The sequence below is a fragment of the Dermacentor silvarum genome, chromosome 8 (genome assembly GCF_013339745.2).
Source record: "Dermacentor silvarum isolate Dsil-2018 chromosome 8, BIME_Dsil_1.4, whole genome shotgun sequence".
NCBI lineage: Eukaryota > Metazoa > Arthropoda > Arachnida > Ixodida > Ixodidae > Dermacentor > Dermacentor silvarum.
This window is the reverse complement of record NC_051161.1, coordinates 47,607,589-47,622,324: the sequence shown is the minus strand read 5'-3', so window position 1 is coordinate 47,622,324 and position 14,736 is coordinate 47,607,589. Positions and strand designations below refer to the sequence as shown.

Here is a 14,736-nt window from a genome sequence, read left to right as displayed (position 1 = left end):
AAAACTGCTCGCCGTATACTGCGACCTGGGGGGTATTCTCTAAGTGTCCACATTGTGGACATGTTCATTTCGTCTGCTGCTGAAGGGCTGATTGGCTGGGAGCGCCTGTCTCCTTCTAACGTGTGCCCCAGCCCAGCCAACTAGAACTTAGCAGCAGACGAAATGGACATGTTCACTAGGTGGACACTTACAGAAACCCGCCATGATGTCTTGCAGACAGTCGACCAGACGATGCAATGCACTAAACTGTCCTTGTTACCACCCCTCCAACTTGGTGAATGTTTTTTCCTTTTCTTTTTCCAGCCGTTGTCACACGTGACAAGCTTTCTGGATGTACCCGCTGACACGTCATCCCGGTGATGCGGTGACTTGTTCTTCTTCGAAACTAACATTGCAAGATGAGAAACAAACGGGTGAACTAAATAACAAAGTAAACTATAAAACTGGTTTCTAGTCTATGTGAATATTAGAGTGATCACAATCGCTTTCACAAAGCGGCGTGCAGGCCACTGTAATACCACCGGCTGCAGACGGCTTATGGAATCCGCATGCCGACTTCGTACACAGTCCACATTCGTGCGGCGACGCAATATCGCACTGAGCAAGCAAGTGAGTGAGTGAGTGAGCAAGGTGGCGCCCTCACCAGTGATTCTTGCGAAAGGCGAGGCGACAGCTCCTCCCTGGATGGAGGACAGGCTGGACTCGACGCCGACCCAGGGCGCCACGTCGGTGCCCATGTAGGCGTACGAGCCCAGACCGTTGGCCGCCCGGCTCAGGTACGCAGAGGGGGCTTCCCGGCACGACGCCGCGGCCACGCTCGTCACGCCGGACTGCTCCCTGCACGCGTACGCACACGCAGACACAGCTTTGAGACGAGAGAGAAAGGAACTGTGCTGCAAACACCGTATAGACTCGTGTAAGGGCCGCACCCATGCAAGGGTCGCAGCCCCAACTTGGCAGTACCCAAATTTGGAAAAAAAAAAGAAAGCATTAAACTGCTCCATATTTGCTTCGAACGGTGGGAGAAATTTAGAAAACGCTTAATTAAGCTTCGCTTTTAAGAGTGAAACGCGATAGTATTCAAAGATCCCTGAATGCTTGAGTTGTGAGGCTTCCCGGCAACTGCAGCTTTCTTTGTTCTGCACCTTCGCCTCTGCGCGCCGCTGTTGGTATGGTAGAAATGCTGGAAAAGGGGTTTCTGTTTGAGTTTCCTCGTAACAGAATTATGTTTTCTCGTACATTCAAATTACCGACCGACGCTATCATGTCTGTTGGTTGTGGTTATGTCGTACTTTACGATTTTTCAGACGGATTTTCCTTTGAGAAATTCAATTTTGTTCTCTAAAGCCTTGCGCCAGGCGGCCTGTTTCATCGGAGAGCAAAAATAATCCACGGTTCGGGATGATTTTTTCCGCCACCAACGCCGGCGCCAGATTTTCTGCGGCACGGGACCCTTAACACTATCGCGTTAAACAATTCCTAACGGAGAAGCAATCGCGTTCAGTGCCCGATGTGGCGCTCGCGCATCGGCGAATTGCCAATTTCCGCGCGTTGCGCACTTCCGCGTGCCGCTACTAGATGGCAAGAGATGCGCGTTGTTGACCTCAGACGCAATGCTACGTCCGGGGATCCGAGGTGCGCACAAGTCGCCGTGCGCCGGCACCACATTGACAAAAACGTTCGGTCCCATGTAAGGGCCGCATCTCGTCAAAATTGTGAGAAAAAAAAGTGCGGCCCTTTCACGAGTCTATACGGTAGTATAACATCTCCTCTGGCGCAGCTCATTAAAGAAGCTCAAGTAACGCGGAAGGCGAGATAGAAATGTGTTCAAGAAATAACAGAGAGGTCGGCCTGAAATCGAGTCCACTAGCCTGCTACTCTGCTCGAGGATGAAAAAGAGAGAGAGGGGGGGAAACAAATATTGTTGCGAGTGGTGACGGCGCGGACTGAGGGCGTCGAGTAAGACACAAAGGGTTCTCAGAAAGTGAATTAGATTGTATAGTTCAGTATTACCGCGTTAACGCGATAACGGACCCACAAACGGAAACCATATCGCCGGCGGCGATGTCTGGAGACAGCGCTAAATCAAAGCGCACATAACTATGCCTTATCGCAGTGAGCAGTTTTGCGTGCTACTGTCGCAAAGGTGTCGGTAGGGTTGGCATAACTATGCCTTATCGCAGTGAGCAGTTTTGCGTGCTACTGTCGCAAAGGTGTCGGTAGGGTTGGCAGCGACAAAAAAAACTTATCGGGCGCCATTTGGGCCTCTTTCTCTCTCTTTTGTTAAGTGCGTGCAACCCCCCCCCCCCCTTACCCCCGAAAGCAATGGCTACACCACTGCCTGAGCTACGCGCTTGCGAACACACACATATGCACATACACATACACACACACGCGTGCGTTCATTTGTTGAATACACGATATGATCACACATAGAGTAAACAAAAATTGCTTTCTCGCACAGCATCGGATACTACAAGTGACGTGCGGCTCGTCAAGCTGCGGCCGCCGGAAGCTTTACAATGTGGTCGAATGGAGACCACAGAAGGTGACGAGCCAGGAAGAAAGACCATCATCTCGCGAGAGATACAGCCCCGGTCTTCAACCTCGACGGTCCGTGGCGTCAGCTACCGCGGGACATCACGTCTTCTCACTGCCTCAGCTAAGGAGCCTTCTGATTGTCACGAACTTCACCCGAGAGGTGAACTCAGCTCGAATGACCGAACTCCGTGTGGGGCCATGCCTCCTCTCAGGGGACTTGCCTCGTTATGCTATGCTGTTGTTGTGTACTTCACTCCAAGCAAGAAACGTGCCATTTTATGAATAAGTAAAGCTAGTGTATTGGAAGAAATTGTTGGTCTCTAGGTCTTCTCAGCACGATATAAAAAAGTCGATTTTTCATAACGCGCATATTTACACGTTTAAATTTAGGTTCCCGATATAGAGTAAAGCTATTCAGCATTTGATAGGATATACAAAAATGCTACCCATACAAAAAAAGGCACCCACACGTCCGGATGTTATATAAATCAATGTCCACCTCTAAGTCACAACCTGACTCTTTCGCCGACTCAAAACTTCACGAACACCTACAGTCCGCGCTCGGGCTGACCTTTCCATCGGTGCGGATACGATACTCCCCCAAAATGGTTCGAAACAGTCATTTCTCATTCCTGCCTTGTTTGTTTTAAATTCACGGCAGGCACATGCCGAGCGGCCCGCGATGACACCGGAAGGAACATTACGAACGGCAACAACCACAGATTTAATCGGCCGCGGAACACAAATCAACCTTAACGAAATATTACTCGTATCCACGACCACAGAATAACGGCGAACTGTCATGTATAGGGAATCACTGGCCGTGGCGTTGGCGCCACCGCGACCCCAGAGGTGCCGGCAGGTCCGCTGGCGAACAGCCATTGGCCCGGCCTCTCGGCTGGTCTTGGGTGCCGTGTGCATATGCGTGCTCTAATTGGTTGAGTTGTGTCGCTGGTCACGGGTGATTTCCCCAGCAGACGACATACAGTAACGGTAGTAGGGATAATGGAGCAGTCCGAGGGAGCTGTTGATGGTGAAATGATGTGTGTTGATGACCTCTCCGAGCTTCCCGCCAAGCTGACTTTTGGCGGGAAAAGAGCGGAAAAGTGGGAGACCTCCGTTTCCTTGGCTCGACGGATATGTTTCGACAACGTGTGAGTGCTATGTGATCCTCGGGGCGGATGGCGCATTGGTGTGTTGCAGTTCCCGGGATTCAATTCTGCACAATGAGCAAGTACAGTGCTCGTATTGGAGATCGCACGCATAACGGTGAGTGTTCCGACGAGAAACCGTTGCTCTGATGGCGGTCGCCGCTGTGCGCGCGTGCGTCACTCGGAAATGGTTTGTAGCGTGTAGTAGTTATCCTATTTATCAGTGATAGCGATATAGCGTTAATAGGCAAGAAGTTTCGTCTGCTAACGAACTGCGCTGGCCGCTCGGCCGACAGCGCTCGCGTTCCGAGTCGTCTTCTCTCGTCTCCGCTTATTGCGGCTTTGTTGGGGCGCTGGTTGGGGAGGGAGCGTCCGTGGTGGCGCCATGTCGCTAACTCTAGCAACTGTAGGTTGGCTTGCTCTTCGGGATACAGCCACTCTTTCTGCGCAGATTTATTTATTTATTTATTTATTTATTTATTTATTTATTTATTTATTTATTTATTTATTTATTTATTGTAGAGACGAGCGCCAACAGTATCACGATGTTTTGAGAAGTAGCATTTTTTTTTAAGTGTAATTTATATAGGAGATGGACCGGTGTTGACTACTTGAGACGTATATACGTTAGTTTGCGATTTTAACAACGAGCTTCGCTTTGTCTTTATGAGCTAATTGCTAGTCGTAGCCTAAAGCAAGTGAAACCTCCACTGGTCATTTTGAAGCGAAGCTTTCGTATTCTGTATATACCTCCCGTTTTTTTTTTTTTTTTTTTTTTTTTTTTGCATGGAGCTGCTGTCTGCTGCTGGGTCTTCACTGGTAGGTAGGTATAACCGCGATGGTTCGAAAACGCTGTGCAGGATATAATCAATTACATGGCATTTCTTTAACAGCTTCACGAAAGCTTCGCTTCTCAGACTCCAACGTGTGGATTGAATCTGCGCAATCTTTTTTTATGATATATATTTTCTTTATTTAGCCGTTGGTGTGTGACTGGGTGTCTGTGCCCATTATTGACTCCAGCATGAGCATGTCTCACGGTGACACAAGTGCAGAATCCCTAAATGTTGCTTGATACGTGTCGTACTAAAAGAAGGAAGGAAAGGTAGGGAGGTCAACCAGACGCACGTCCGGTTTGCTACCCTACACGGTGGAATGGAAAGGAGAAGGCAAGGGTTCAAGCACCATACATCGCCTTCCGCCTGGTGACGTCGCTGCTTATAGACGTCCCCCACTGTTCATGCGCGTGATTTGGTGTTTCACTTCGGCACAGCTTGTGAGCGGTGTAGTGCATAAACATGAATATTGCGCGATATTTAAGTTGTGACCTTTCTGCCGGATAAACATAATCACTGCACGAGGTTGCACGCTGCGTAGGATGAAAGTAAACACAATTGAATTGTACGCATCGCCGTTAGTTGTATGCAGTTTTTAATGCGCACCGCTTGACTGAAGCTTCTATTCTCATGGATGGCAACATGTGCGTTGGGCCATGTATAATCTTTCCTGTATAATCATCTAACTGGACTCGGCCGAAGAGAGGCCACTCTGCTTTATCGCTTATGGCTAGGGGTGGCATTCACGAAATCTTATTTCTCATTGAAATGGCCGACAACGCTCTTTGCAATGCCTGCCTTTGCGAGGAGACGCTAGAACACATTCTATGCGACTGTCCTGAATATAATGTTCAGAGGCAGTCCCTGGCGTCCGTTCTAGCGCACCTTGACAATAGACCAATGTCAATTGAAACTATTTGTCATCGAAATGTCAATTGAAACGAGCTCGAACCTGACAGCACAACTCTGGGCCGTCCAGCGAGCCGAGGAAGCCGCTACGAGACAAGTCTCGTAGCACAAGTCTCGTAGCACAAGTCTCGGAACCGCGTCCGCGGAGGGTTCCCAGACCCACTAAAAGGTCGCCGGACTCGAATCTGATTGATTTGAAATCAAAGATTACGTTTCTCTTCTTCTTACCCGTGTGTGATTATTCACGGGCACAAAAGCTAAAATTTTCTCATTGGAACCAGAAAGGGTTTAAAGTGTTATGACAGAAGCATCGTCACTTTAAAAAAAAGGTAAGCTTCAAGACTTTAAATTGTTTCAATCATGATGATAGGCAGCGAGAACCAGTTACTTGAGTATTCCGACTTAAAAGTGAGCCCTCGTATAGCCGTCCAAAGATCGAGTCTCGCGGAATACGCGCAGCTTCTTCGTTATGTATACAAGCGATGAGAATGCATACCTAACATGTACACCTACGATGAGAGTGTATACCTGCATGGCCGTACCGCGGTTCCCTTTGAAGATCCTCGATCAGATTAATAGCAAGCTACGATCGCTTCGCGTAATTCAATTCAGCGCGCGTATGTTGCGGTCACTTTGATCTGTTGCTAAGATGGAAACGTTTGCGCAGATGTTTTATTTGCGAATCGCGCGAATGGCCGGGAACCTCGCTTATATAGTCAGTTCAGTGCCACTCTTTCTGCTGCATGCTACTATACTAAGGCCGTATACTTATAGGGTGTGGCAGGATAGTCACGTTTTTCCGCTCTCTCACTAATCTTTCGCATCGTTTGGGTCACGTCGCGGAAAAAAAAAAAAAAAAAGCGTGCCTTATCGCGTAGGATACAAGGCGCGTCGGTAAGGTCGGGTCCGGACACGCGCAATTAGCTTTTCCGGGGTCCTCTCGAGCATATCGCGATAAGCGTGGAGACGCTGATTAAGCTTTCCGCGGCTGCTGCGTAATCACTGCACATAATTCAGCCCTGTCCGTGCATCGATCGTTGCGCTATACACGGTGGGTCGTCCAGTGACACGTATACCGTTCAGCCCCGTATCATTCGATCGTATATTCAAGCTTGATGTGCTTCGCATCCTTGTCTCGCTTTAGCGCAACTCAGTCTGAGTATCAAGGAAAGAAAGGACAGACAGGTGACAGGATAGCGCTCATCCTGTCACCTGTCTGTCCTTTATTTTTTCCTTGATACTCGAACTGAGTCGCGCTGAAGCAAGACAAGAATGTGACGCACCAACTCGGCCCATTCGGCAATACTTTATGTGCTTATAGCCGCGTGTCGTTGGATAGTTTTAGAACAGCGTTTGCAAACAAACGTAAACGCCTTACGTATACATATAGAGAAGTATCGTTCATCTCGCCGCACCTGCTTCGTGCGCTATTGGTGAGTTTAACGTATACCTAATGTTTACGTACGCTATATGACGAAGCGTTGTCAAACGTGGTTGCACCCGCGTGGCTCCCGGTTAATTAATTCAGTGTGAATTGTGTCGATGGCTGCACGCTCTCGCCATCGCTGATCGCCAATAAACGGTGGAGTAAGCTTTCGATCCCTCCGAACTAACCTGAGACATTAGTTATGAACACGTAGCGCGTACATTCAGTCAAATCATTGACCGATTCTGGCGTCCGCGGGAACTGACGAGACGCGTCGGCATGGAAACGACACGATGGTTGCTGATTGATTGTCTTGGACATAGTTCGCGGTGCACCAGACGGCGCCCTGTCTTTTTTTTTTTTTTTTTAGCCTTTTCTGTACGTTTGTGTTCCCGTACGTTAGACCAGGGTTCTTCGTTAAACAAATTCTTTAAGGGACGCGCACCCCAGCGTCACGCAAAGGGCTTGCGTTTAACGTATATATACATAAGGGCACCGAACACTTTTTTAAAACTGTGTATTACAAAAAACATTTTGCTAGTTGTGTTGATAATTGTGATCCTTGGGCAGTGCTAAGGCAATGACAGAAGAACGAAGAAACCGCGGGCAATAAATCGATTCACTGATTGATTGATTCAATGATTTATTGATTGATTGACTGATTTATTGATTGATTGAAGGGTGTTAACATCCACAGAAGAATGCAGATGCTATGAGGGACGCCGCAGCGTAGTACTACGAACTACTTTCGACCATTCACCTATGTAGGCTGTTTAGTTCGGAATATACGAGCACTTGCGTTCTGCCCCTATTGTAATTCGCCCGCCACGGCGGGAATCGAACCCGCTACCTGGCGCTCAGCGGCAGAGCGCGATAGCCTTTTAGCCACCACCGAGTGTACGGAGAATGAACGACACAGAATCGCTGTGAACACTTATTGACCGAGGTTAAGCTGAAGTCTCGGATATATACAGTCTTGGAAAGGAAATAGCTAGTTCGCACAGATCTCGTCAGGACGATCCGTCACTGTGTCCTTCGACGTCGAACCAAGACAGAGAGGGAGAGAGAGACATAGAAGAGAGGAAAGGCAGGGAGGTTAACCTAGACGCACGTCCGGTTTGCTACCCTGCACTGGGGGAATGGGGTAGGCTATATATAGGGATGAAAAGAGAGAGATGTGGTAGATAGAGCACAGTTGCGCGCACATATGAAAGTTGCCACCCAGCCTATACACACGGTCGCCATGACCTGTCGACTTCAGGTATTTCAACAATGCTTTCGTCGCTTTCTGTGCCATCGACGCGTACGGCCATGAACCAAGGATCTCAATTTCCGAAAATGGTCTGAAGTCGTGCCGGTTCAGTGCTGTCCGGAGAGCTTCACGCTCGGCAGAAAATCTTATATTCGCCAGGCCATGGGAATCACAAACTTAATATAGCCCATCGTTTACAAGATCGACGCTTACTGACGGCGCCTGCTCGGAGGAGCTACTTGAGAAGGGGCCAACTTGCGAAAAATGCAGCTCTTGTCGGAGGAGTTGCGAACGGAATTGTGTGCAGCGAAGAGGAACCGTGATGGGATGATTATAATTGCCGCCCGAATAACAGCGGACATTGACAACATCCTCATACGGATAGACTAACATCTTGTCGATCAGGGGCACAGGAACGGCTCAGGAGATGATAGAAAACAGAATACTGTACGTATATTGGCGATGCAACACACATTTCTCTTTACATCTACTTCTAGACGTATATATATATATATATATATATATATATATATATATATATATATATATATATATATATATATATATATATATATTATAGACGAGCAGTGCATGCGCCGACTGAAACTACCATATGGCGTGAATGACTTGAATGACTGCTACGTATACTGGTCGCGCGAAGTGTGCGTGTCCTCATTATGATTATGACGATGACAAGAAACTATTCGGCGCTAATAACAAGATCATTTCAATGGATGCTTGACAGGGGGGCAACACGTGTTGCACAACGCACGCAGCGACGGTGGTGCGAATTCATCACGGATCTTCGACTGCGCTTACGTTCTATGAAAGAAGAAGAAGAAGAAGAAGAAGAAGAAGAAGAAGAAGAAGAAGAAGAAGAAGAAGAAGAAGAAGAAGAAGAAGAAGAAGAAGAGGAAGAGAAAGAAGAGTCGAGCCGGGACAGACCGAATGTGTCGTGCCAGTATATCCCACGGATCTATACATCTACATCTACTACAGACCGAATGTGTGCCCTTTGTCGGCAGCGCGCTGTTATTTATAGCTTATTGGAATCACAGTACCCTACCAAACATTACTGGCGGAAACTCTAACGCTGCTCGGTATATAGTACATTATTTGGCTATCTTTATTGCTTGTGGTTTGAGACGTTCTTGTGGCGTCATCTGTTGCGCTTCAGCTTTCTAACTCGAAGAAATCACAGTTCAACGCGTGAATTGGCAGTACGATTTAGCGCACGTGCACAGTCATTGCAAATTGTTTGCGCTTACATTCAAATGTCTCGTTGAAAATTACCAGTTTACGAAGTCACGAAACCGTTCGAAGCCGAAAGGACAAAGTTCAGAGAGAGAGAGAGGAAGAAAGGGAAAGAAAGACAAGGAGGTTAGCCACTGCAAATACCGGCTGGCTACCTTGTACTGGGGAAAGGGGTAAAGGGAATAAAAGGTGATAGAAGAAACAAATAAAATAAAAAAAAACGAAGTGAGAAAAATTCGCGCAATAACGCGACCCTGCGCGCTAGCAAATCCATGCACTGTATATAACGATCATTCTCATGCTGCCATGGAGTGTCATTCTGGACGCTGTCAAATAACGCCATGTTTCCTGATTCAACCACGTTGGCGTTTTGAGCCAGTCATAGGGACGGTAGCATCTTCGAGAGCCAACTGATAAGATGGCCGCCATACTTCCAGCTCCCACACCATACCGCGTCAGAGTCCCCTCTAGTAATATTTTTTTATAGGAAACTCTATGGTTGGAATGACATGACACAGAGCACGTAGTCACCGTCCTGCGGTCACCTCCCTTTCTAATTCAGGCCGAGAGACAGGCGCCATTCCTTACAAAACACTGCTCACGCGCTGTACTGGCAACTGCAAAGGCGAGACTCAAGAGCCTCCGTCGCTCAACGGTTTCTCGGCTTTTCTCAGCGCTGACCAAAAGGACGCGAAGCCTCGGTTTCACTATACCTTTGTCTGTCTTTTTGCCCCCCCCCCCCCCCTTTTTTTTTTTTTTTTTGCCTTCAAGGCTCCACAGGGTGCCAACGCCCTGCCGGCTATGATGCAATAATTCTCGACACTTTTTTTTCCCTTTGTCTTCGAAGCAATTAAAGCTGCCAGCGAGGTTTCAAGGAACGAATAAAACACAAACCGCTTCTATCGTAGCACGACACCCCTAAGTCAAAATGGGAGGACAATGAGGGGAGAACGTACTCGCCGTTATTGCAATGCATCATCTGGCGTGTAACCCTTTGTTCAGTTGTGCCACTGGTGTGAGTCATATATTATGCTTTCGTTGGTATACGCTTAGCGGCAACCCTTATCGCGCGAGATGGTTCGAATAGACAGCTTTATAGCCGCTAAAGGCGGCGTGACTTTTCGCTGGTTGAACTCTCTCCCCACTTTATCTTATTAGCTCCATTTTTTTTACCCCATTACGCCACCCCGCTACTGTCCGTTGTACGTTGGTGCGGGCAGAGGCTTTCCTTTTATTATTTTACGCCTCACAATAACGAATGTCCGTTGTACAAGTGACAGCCGTCGGCTAGGCAGGATATACACGGTGCGGCCACCAGAACTATACATACCTTTCGTTTCTAACACCCACAAATAATTAGCGAAGTGGGTGTCAAATAACTAATTAGTATATAACGACGGAGAATACGCAGTTCCGAACGTGCGTTAGGGGAAGCGACCACTTGCTGATGCATGCGTACGTCAGCCTAACCAGGCGTTTCGCCTATGCCATGCAGATTTGAGAAGCAAAATGTTAGTGCACACTCTCTGTCAAAAGTCTACGGGCCACGTCGCCTGTGATGCACGCGTGGCTGACTTTACAGACTGTTCAAGGGAGTTCCTGTGTAGTATGCCACAAGTTCCAAACGCCCCGCGGAATGAAAATAACTATCGCACTTGCCGTTCAAATGGCTGGTTCATCAGGAGCGCCACGGGAACCGCACCACAATGGCGAACGACATCAAACCTTGTTATAGCGAAACGGGATATAAAGAACTAGCAGATATAACGAAGCAAGTAAAATTTTGCTTGAAATCTCCAGAGATGTTCACAGTGCAGTAAATGAAATAATATGTATAACAACGTAATTCTGGCTCCCCCTTCAACTTTGTTATAACGAGGTTTTACTGTACATATATAAAGTGAAGGCGCGGACTAGCCCATATATATTTTTGACAAATGCATGTTTTCGACTCCCACAGACCGTTGCTCTACCTGTGGGACTCGAACGTTTTCGCCACATCACGTCTGTATACATTCGTTGTTTCCTGATGTACACATGTAACTATACGTCCACAACCTCGGTTATCACGACACGAACAGATCACGTTGCACCGTTTGCGGCTCGGCGTCACATTTACCAGCTCCTATATACAAGCCTTCCTCAATGGGATGGACGACAGACCAATGCACGCGCGATACACGCAGCTGTGACGAGGCCGTTGTTCGCACCTTCTCTTTGTCTGCCAGCGCTATAGCGCGTAGAGGCGAGTGATGCGTGAAGTGCCCTCGACAGACTGGACAATTGTCCACTATCAAAACAAGAATTTCTGGGCCAGAGTTCCCAATACAACTGCGCGCAGAATGCTACATCTCTTTTCCTCAAGCACCTGAAGTCTACGGATAGCACACGGCATAAGACACTGTGAACACTGCCTGCTGCTGCTAAAATGCGTACGGGTTTGCTCTCTATATACCTTTTTTTTTTTTTTTTCTATCTCCTTACACCTTTCCCCCGAGCAGGGTATATAGCCAACCAGAACGATACCCCTGGTTAAGCTCCCAGCCTTTCCAATACCTCTTTTTCTCCGGGGGTAAAAAAAGAAAAAGGGGGGGGGGGAGAGAGAGAGAGAGAAGAGAGAGAGAGAGAGAGACATCATAAGTTGACTCATTTAGAGCGCATAGAAAAAAAGTCGCTTAGAAGAACACTGAAAAGGCTATACGTACAGGACATTAGGGACTCTATACGACCGTATTTGCAAAGACGTTCTTACGATATAGCACTGTTCGTAACAACTGCCAGCCAAGTGTGACGTCAGCGAAGGTGGCTGGCCAATGGCTAACTGCACTTACGAATAAAACACTTGTGATTTAGGGCTCTATAGTTACCAGGAAGGACGCTTCCTCCCTGTCGTCTTTTCGGCGCTCTTCTAATGTATATAGTAGCAGTAATAAACTTTATCAGAAAAGCAGGCGACGTCTTCACTCTCGGTCAGGTGGCGACCTCAGTCCAGGACCCCTAATCGCTGGAAATATACCTCAGCCGTCTAAGTTCCAACTATACATCTGCAGCTCCTGCATTAAGTATATACCGCCATCGATTCATTTAGCATGTGCCAATGCGTGCATCGCACCTGAAAGGCGAACCTCGCGTGGTGCGCGGCCAGGTGTCCGTGCGCCGGCGCCGGGCTCGAGTACTGGGCCGCGGCCGCGGCTGCGGCCGCAGCCGCCGCCGCCGCCGTGTCGGGCGACCCCCGCACCGCCTGTCCCCAAACGCCGCCCAGGTGTCCGCTGTGTCCCTGCATCGCGCTGGCAGCGGCGGCCGACGGGTGCTGGTGAGGCGTCGTCGAGGACTGGGGCGTCGCGGGGTTGTGGTGGTGGTGGTGATGGTGGTGGTGGTGGTGGCCCCTGGCCGGCGACGACGTGGGCGGGGGAGGCGCCACGGCCGGGGACACGGGCGCCGGGGGCATGGAGGCCGCGGCCATCGAGCTCACCGCCACCGACGGGGCCGCCGGGGACGACGCGGACGAGGTGACCACGCTGCCCATGGACGACATCTGCAGTGGTACACAGATATCATCACCATCATCGTTAGCCTGTATTTACGTCCACTGCAGGACGAAGGCCTCTCCCTGCGATCTCCAATTATACCCCTGTCTTGCGTTGCCTGATTCCAACTTGCGCCTGCAAATTTCCTAACTTCATCACCCCACCTATATAGTTTTCTGCAGTCCTCGACTGCGCTTCCCTTCTCTTGGTATCCCATCTGTAACTCTAATGACCCACCGGTTATCCATCCTACGCATTACGTGGCCTGCCCAGCTGCATTTTTTTTTTCTTCCTCTGAATGTCAGTTAGAATATCGACTATCCCCGTTTGCTCTCTGATCCACACCGCTCTCTTCCTCCTGTCTCCCAATGTTCTAACATTTTTCGTTCCATCGCTCTTTGTGCGGTGCCTTAACCTGTTCTCGAGCTTCCTTGTTGTGTAACCTCCGAGTTTCTGCACAGATATACACGGCGCGAAACCGACGCCGCACACGCTTGGCATTGTTATGCAGTCAAACCCGGATATAGCGAATCTGAAGGGGATCACAAAAAAAAAAGTTCGATATCATAGGCATTTCGATATATGGAATAAAAATTCTATACAATAATTTTCAAGGCGATTTTACTGCTGTTCGTTATGCACAATAATTTGCAACATCTGGGTTCGATATATCCGGGTTCGACTGTACTCTGTTTCATACGCAGCAGACAACGTTATGCACGAAAGCTGTAGTGCGACATTTTCTCACTGCTCGCACTTCCGTGGGGGAAAAAAAAAAGGAAGGAAGGTAGGAAGGTCACAAATGAAATAAATCTATGGGTATTCGTCATGTAATTCGACGCAACATTGAGTCTCGCACTGTTGTGTCGCTGAATGTGACGTATTTTTTGTTACGTAAGATACGTCGCAGATCTGAACATATATATATATATATATATATATATATATATATATATATATATATATATATATTACGATGGAACAAGCAAAGCGACACGTCTCCGCGACCGGCGATCACCGCGTTTGCTCGCGACCGGAACGTATATAGTGTAAGTCACATACTGGACGCACGAAGGCGCACAGATAATACGTGACTTGACGTAACCTCGCGTCCACCGATTGCAGTTGCAATGTCGAGTCGTCCCGTCAGTTCTTACTTCGGGACTTCCCGACTGTGTATTTATACTCCACATTTGTGTTACGTATCGTACCAATGAAAACAGGCGAAATAAAAATGAATAAAATATATTAATTATAGTTGTTCCATACAAAGCGTCACAGATGAAGAACAACCGCACTGCAAAAGCGATAAGCGGGACTTTGACCGCCTTAAATGCGTAGCTTCCGCAGAGTGGCCTGCTATATACCGTCGGCAGCCTTTATAACGAAGTCCTCGGGGCCTCCGAAATCATTCATTGTATACAGGTCACATCGTTGTAAAGGTCGCGAACCGCTCAGCGCACAATGGAAACCGGTACAGCATTATTCCTTCGTTATACAGGCCATTTCGTTATAAAAAGGCGTTTGTTGTAGTGGCGCTCGACTTTATGTAGTATACGAAACGGAGTACAGGTTGGACGAGCACGGGATCTATAGCTGACCGCGTGTCAGCACTACGTATGCCGCGCTGAAGAGAGCAGTTGCGTGCGCTGGCGAAGTATGATAAGTTGGCGTGCTGATAACCAAGAAACCTTATCTACGTAGTGAGGTTCAAATCAACCTTCCCGCATTGACTTAACCTAACCCTTCCGGAAACACAAGGTGTTGCAGGAACGCGTGACGAAGGTCTTTCTTATGTATGTTTCAAACTTGCGCAAATATACACTGCATGTGGCTACTT

The 14,736-nt window shown here is 48.2% G+C and overlaps 2 protein-coding genes across 2 annotated transcripts in view; both read right to left on the bottom strand.

The window, feature by feature from the left end:
- LOC119461164 (GATA-binding factor A-like) overlaps positions 1-843 on the bottom strand; it is a 66,410-nt gene extending 65,567 nt beyond the window's left edge. The window contains exon 1 of the mRNA XM_037722383.2: positions 644-843. Coding sequence (XP_037578311.1) covers positions 644-737 — 94 coding nt within the window. The 5' untranslated portion in view covers positions 738-843. The remainder of the gene's footprint in view (positions 1-643) is intronic.
- An 11,563-nt stretch (positions 844-12,406) lies between these two features.
- Positions 12,407-14,736, bottom strand: part of LOC125939703 (serine/threonine-protein kinase NLK-like) — a 94,249-nt gene continuing 91,919 nt past the window's right edge. Inside the window, exon 3 of the mRNA XM_049671822.1 lies at positions 12,407-12,904. Within this exon, the coding sequence (XP_049527779.1) occupies positions 12,428-12,904 (477 nt within the window). The 3' untranslated portion in view covers positions 12,407-12,427. The remainder of the gene's footprint in view (positions 12,905-14,736) is intronic.